Below are 4,772 nucleotides of genomic sequence, written 5' to 3' on the forward strand. Positions count from 1 at the left end.
CCATAAAATAAAAAAACCCTTAAATATTTATTCAAATTTGTGGTAAGATTTATAAATACTAATTTTCACTTACAAAACCGGCTCCTTCTAACCAATTCAAAAAACCAATCTTAAGTGTGATATTATCTGTTTTTTTTTTTTCACTAATATAAGTTTTAAGAAGCAGATAAAATTAGTAATGTTAAAGAAAAAAATTTAAATTTATTTTATTTAATGTAATATTTATTAATTATAACAATAATTAATAAATACAAAATAAAATAAATTTAGATTATTTTAACTATTTTGTTTTTCAAATATATTTGTCAAATATATGAAAGTTTTAAATACGATCATCAAAGTCACCGAATCTGGAAATGATTATCTTATCCATAATTTCTGGTAAAATCTAGAATAATTTATTAATTTGAGTCATACTGAGAAAGAATCGGAACTAAACATTTCAAGAACGAAATAGAGTGATTTTAGCGCTCACATGGATCCACTGTGAATATACGCGTTTTTTTCTAATATATATTTTTTAAGTTCTCTCCAGTGCCACGGGACACATCAAGTATTTAAGTATACATAATTTATATATTTTTTATTTTTTTATATATACTATAAATAGGAGAGTATAAATAACAAATAACAAATAAATTTGGTAAATGGGAAGTGTATGATGTCAGCGATATACAAGTAAAAGTAATATAAAAAAGGGAAGGCGGTTAAGAGAAATTAATGGTGGATGATTTATAATAAAATGAGAATGATAGTTGACTGAAGGAAATAATATTATTTTGGTGTCTACTGAAGGAAATAGTATGATTTAAGAAACCATATTTTCTTCAATACATGTACCTTATATATTACTCTTAATTTTCTTTTACCAATCATTTTAACTTAATATACGGTTATTAAAATAACATTTATTTAAAAAAATATGTAGTAAACTAAACTAAACATATTTATTATTCAAGAATATAATTGAATTGCAGATTATACAAAGCATGAAAAAAAATAAGCTAAAATGTGAATCATAATTTTTCTTAAACATATAATTTAATTGAGGAAGAAGAGAGTAGTGGGAGCATGGAGGAGTGCAGTTCACCCTCTCTCTCTCTCTCTCTATATATATATATAGAGATATATGAGTACTTGGTTGTTTTGGTTTGCGGGTTTTAGCTCTGTTCTCTTATCCCTAAACCTCAACGCGCACACATTCTATGTACCTATCCCTGCGCTACCATTCACACATCACACAGTATGCTAGCCTCTCTCTCTCTCTCTCTCTGCATAATGTGAATATATTAGCATTAGTATGTTATATGCGAGTTAGGTTTATTTTGGTTTGCTTAAATGAAAATCTCACGAATTTCGATCAAGGCGTGAGCCACTCATAGATCTCTACACTGCACACCCAATTTCCTTTCTCCATTTCTCTCATCCTTCATCTCCACGCAACCTAACTCAATCCAGATCCACTGGTGCAACTTTTCTTCTTCTTCTTCTTTTTGTTTTAATTTTCACTGTGTTGCGCAGTTCGTCTTTTTCACCGATATCTTGTGTCGGTTAATCACTTGTCATTTTTTTAAAATCCCTAATTATTTAAAATTGTAATTTTAAATCGTTGATCGATAAATCTATAGATGAAGTTTCGTCGAATCCTGATTTCCCAATTTCCATGCTCGTTATTTATTCACAACAATTAATAATTATTAATTAATTAATTATTGTCACCGTTTGACCTCTCTGCTTTGTTTGTTTGTAGAAAATCGAAAACATGGTACCAGAGAGGCCGTGAAAGCTAGATAGTCAGATCGCTCATTTACAGAAAGAGAAAAAGAGAAAGCAACGACGGTAAATCCTTCTTTGGAGATTAATTTAACACCATTCATCATTTGATGGTTTAATTAACGGAAGAGAGAGAAAGAGAAATAGAAAAGAGGTTTGTTTGTTGAGCGAGGGTTTATAGAGGGGAGAGAGAGAGAGAGATCGGAGAAGAAAATGTCGTCGTCGAATTCACCTTGCGCAGCGTGCAAGTTCTTGCGGAGGAAGTGCACGCAGGAGTGCGTTTTCGCGCCGTATTTCCCGCCGGACAACCCGCAGAGGTTCGCATACGTGCACAAGGTTTTCGGCGCCAGCAACGTCGCCAAGCTGCTGAACGAACTCAACGCCGCGCAGAGAGACGACGCCGTGAAGTCGTTGGCGTACGAGGCTGAGGCGCGTTTAAGAGACCCCGTCTACGGTTGCGTGGGTCTCATATCGGTGCTGCAGCACCGGCTCCGGCAGATCCAGGTGGAGCTCACCAACGCCAAGAAGGAGCTCGCCACCTACATTGGCCCTCAGGCACTGCAGGGTGTCCCAACCACCGCCATTCTCCAGCATCACCATTCCTTTGCCTCGCAGATGTTCCCTTACAACAGCGCCATGGCTGCTCCGCCAGCTATTGCTCATGGCGGACAGTTGATGATTCGCGACGCTCAGACTGCCCCTCCGACTCCGCAACAGCAGATCTTGGAGGCTCAGCAGCTGGCTGCTGCGGTGGTGGTGAGGGATCAACAAGATATGTTCAGAGGGTATGATCAGCATCATCAACAGCAAGAGTTTCTGAGGTTTAATGGTGGAGGGTTTGATATGGGTTCGGTTTCTTCCGGTGGTGGTGGGTACAGCCAGGTTAGTGGCGGTGGAAGTGGTGGCGGTTCTGGTGATCAGTTGTCTCCTTCGTTGGCTTTGGGGTCTTTTGACAATCCATACCATATGCAGCAAGGGGAAAGCCATGCTCACCATCTTCCTCTTCAGGCGCAGCTACTTCTCCCACCGCAGCAGAAGCAGGCTCAACAGCAAGCACAGTCACAGCATATTCCCGGCCACCACCACCAGCAACCTTCGGAAAGCGAGGAGTGTAGGAGTGTCGGTCCATCTTGTTGATTCCCAATTTTGACACATCTTACGCCTTCCTCCTTTTTTGCTTCAACAATTTTCAGATTAGGTATGTTCTTCAACATTTTTTTGAGTCCATTAATAATAGTTGTTGGTGTACTCATCGCACATTCACAATCTATCCCTATAATCATGAAGTAATGAAAAAGTAATTAAGCCTTCATAGATTATTATTCCTTGGTTAAAGTTAAACAGCGGATGATGATGTGCATTTATTTGCGAATGATTTCCATGCTATTATTTTGTGTGTGTATGTGATCGTAAGTATTTGTTTGCTATAAGGTTTTAAAGATGTGCGGGGTCAAGTCTAGTTTGGTGGGAGCAGAAAGGAACAAATGTGAGTGTTGATGGTAGTAAGCAAAAGGGTAGGTTCAGGGGAATGGTCTTTTCAAAATGAGAGGAGATAAAGGCTTCTGTTCATCAATTATGAGAACATGAGCAGTTAATTGCCGCTTTGGGGTTGCCAGCAAATTAAAGCATATTTATTTATTTGTTTTCTGTGAAGGAGAAGTCTCATGCTTGCTGGGGTAACAAAACAATGTTCTACATGTCCATGTGTTTTATTTTTTAATTAAAAAAAAAAGAAGACCATATATATTATGCTCTGAAGTCAAGTAACGTAACTGTAGCGGTGTCACTGAAATTCGGCAATCTATCAATTCAATGCCTTGGCTTTTGCAATAGATTTGCCATTCTAGCCTTCTTTTTTTTTTTTTCAAAATAAATAAAAAACATTAGCCTCCTTGTGATCGTTCATGTTTACCTAATGAAAGAGACTTTAAGCTTTCTATCGTCTGAAAAGGGAATTTGGAGAAATCGACATGACAGCCAATTTTTTGTTTTATTGTTTTTTTTTTTAAGTTGGTGTAAAATAATACAGATTTCCATTTGCGGGGTTCGACAAGTTAAGTCTTCTGCTTTTTGTCGCATCCTCAAATAGTGATCACACCATACCCTTTTCATGTTTCTTGAGGCCTTTCATTACCATGATTTTTTTTAAAAAAGAGTTTAATGTTGATTTGCCATGGACTTTTAATGTCTAATAAGTAGTTCATGTTGTGTCACGATCAATAAAGATAAGTTAGCCAATAATGAATATGGAATATATTTAGGTGCCATGAATTGGTTATTTCATTATTTGGTGTAAAGACTTTACAAACATGCATCTCTATTTAACATTTCATTGGTTATTTATATTGCTTTCTTTTTATTTGCAGGTCGACTATAACATTTTAAGCATAACACACTTAAAATCTTTCTTTGTTCCTCTTTATCCCCATAAAATCGGATTGAAAAGAGAGTGTGTAGAGCATACGTTTAAGATTCAATTGTCCTGCGTGCTTTGTCCTGGATGTGAAGGAGACTATAAATGTAGACATAATTAAAAAAAGTAAGATAATCGAGCTTCTTCTTTAATTTAAAGTAGTAGCCTTGATTTTGTCTATTTATTTTTGTTAAGAACAAAATTGTAAATCAGAATTGAGGAGGCTTTTAAAGACTTTATTATTAGCTCCGCCTTATTTGTTAAACACTCTATATCATCTTAGTAATTTAGATGTAAAAAACTGATGATAATTATATCGGTGAATTATTGGATAGTAGCCAACAAATTATAATTCAAATGGCATAGTCTTTCCATTTTTATTTAGAGGTTTCAAATTCAAGTCTCACTTTTAATTTTGTAGGAAAAAAAACTGCATAAAAGGCAGTTTTGTTGGTTCTGGTTGCCTTATTTATACGGGAGACACAATATATTTGTAACTAGCTAGGTTCTATATTTGAATGTTAAAAATTATATTTAGAACCAGAACATTAATCTTTTATCCGCCTGAAACATTCCATGTTAATTA

At 35.6% G+C, this 4,772-nt stretch overlaps 1 protein-coding gene across 3 annotated transcripts; it reads left to right on the forward strand.

The window, feature by feature from the left end:
- Window positions 1-1,121: 1,121 nt before the first annotated feature.
- On the forward strand, window positions 1,122-4,431 carry LOC112748742 (LOB domain-containing protein 10). 3 transcript variants are annotated; one of them, XM_072218557.1, is made up of 3 exons: window positions 1,122-1,243; window positions 1,751-2,971; window positions 4,140-4,431. In XM_072218557.1, exon 2 carries the CDS (start codon window positions 1,987-1,989, stop codon window positions 2,908-2,910), a length of 924 nt encoding a protein of 307 aa, XP_072074658.1. In that variant the 5' UTR covers window positions 1,122-1,243; window positions 1,751-1,986; the 3' UTR covers window positions 2,911-2,971; window positions 4,140-4,431. The 3 variants fall into 3 exon arrangements, with proteins under 3 accessions (XP_072074658.1, XP_072074657.1, XP_072074659.1); XM_072218556.1 differs by having other exon boundaries at window positions 1,140-1,466; XM_072218558.1 differs by lacking the exon at window positions 4,140-4,431 and adding an exon at window positions 3,205-3,536 and having other exon boundaries at window positions 1,140-1,466.
- The last annotated feature ends 341 nt before the right edge of the window (window positions 4,432-4,772 follow it).

The sequence above is a fragment of the Arachis hypogaea genome, chromosome 15, assembly GCF_003086295.3.
Source record: "Arachis hypogaea cultivar Tifrunner chromosome 15, arahy.Tifrunner.gnm2.J5K5, whole genome shotgun sequence".
NCBI classification, from domain to species: domain Eukaryota; kingdom Viridiplantae; phylum Streptophyta; class Magnoliopsida; order Fabales; family Fabaceae; genus Arachis; species Arachis hypogaea.

Excerpts from the sequence above, each read along its gene's own strand:
- LOC112748742 (XM_072218557.1), top strand. The coding sequence starts at position 1,987 with ATGTCGTCGTCGAATTCACCTTGCGCAGCGTGCAAGTTCTTGCGGAGG.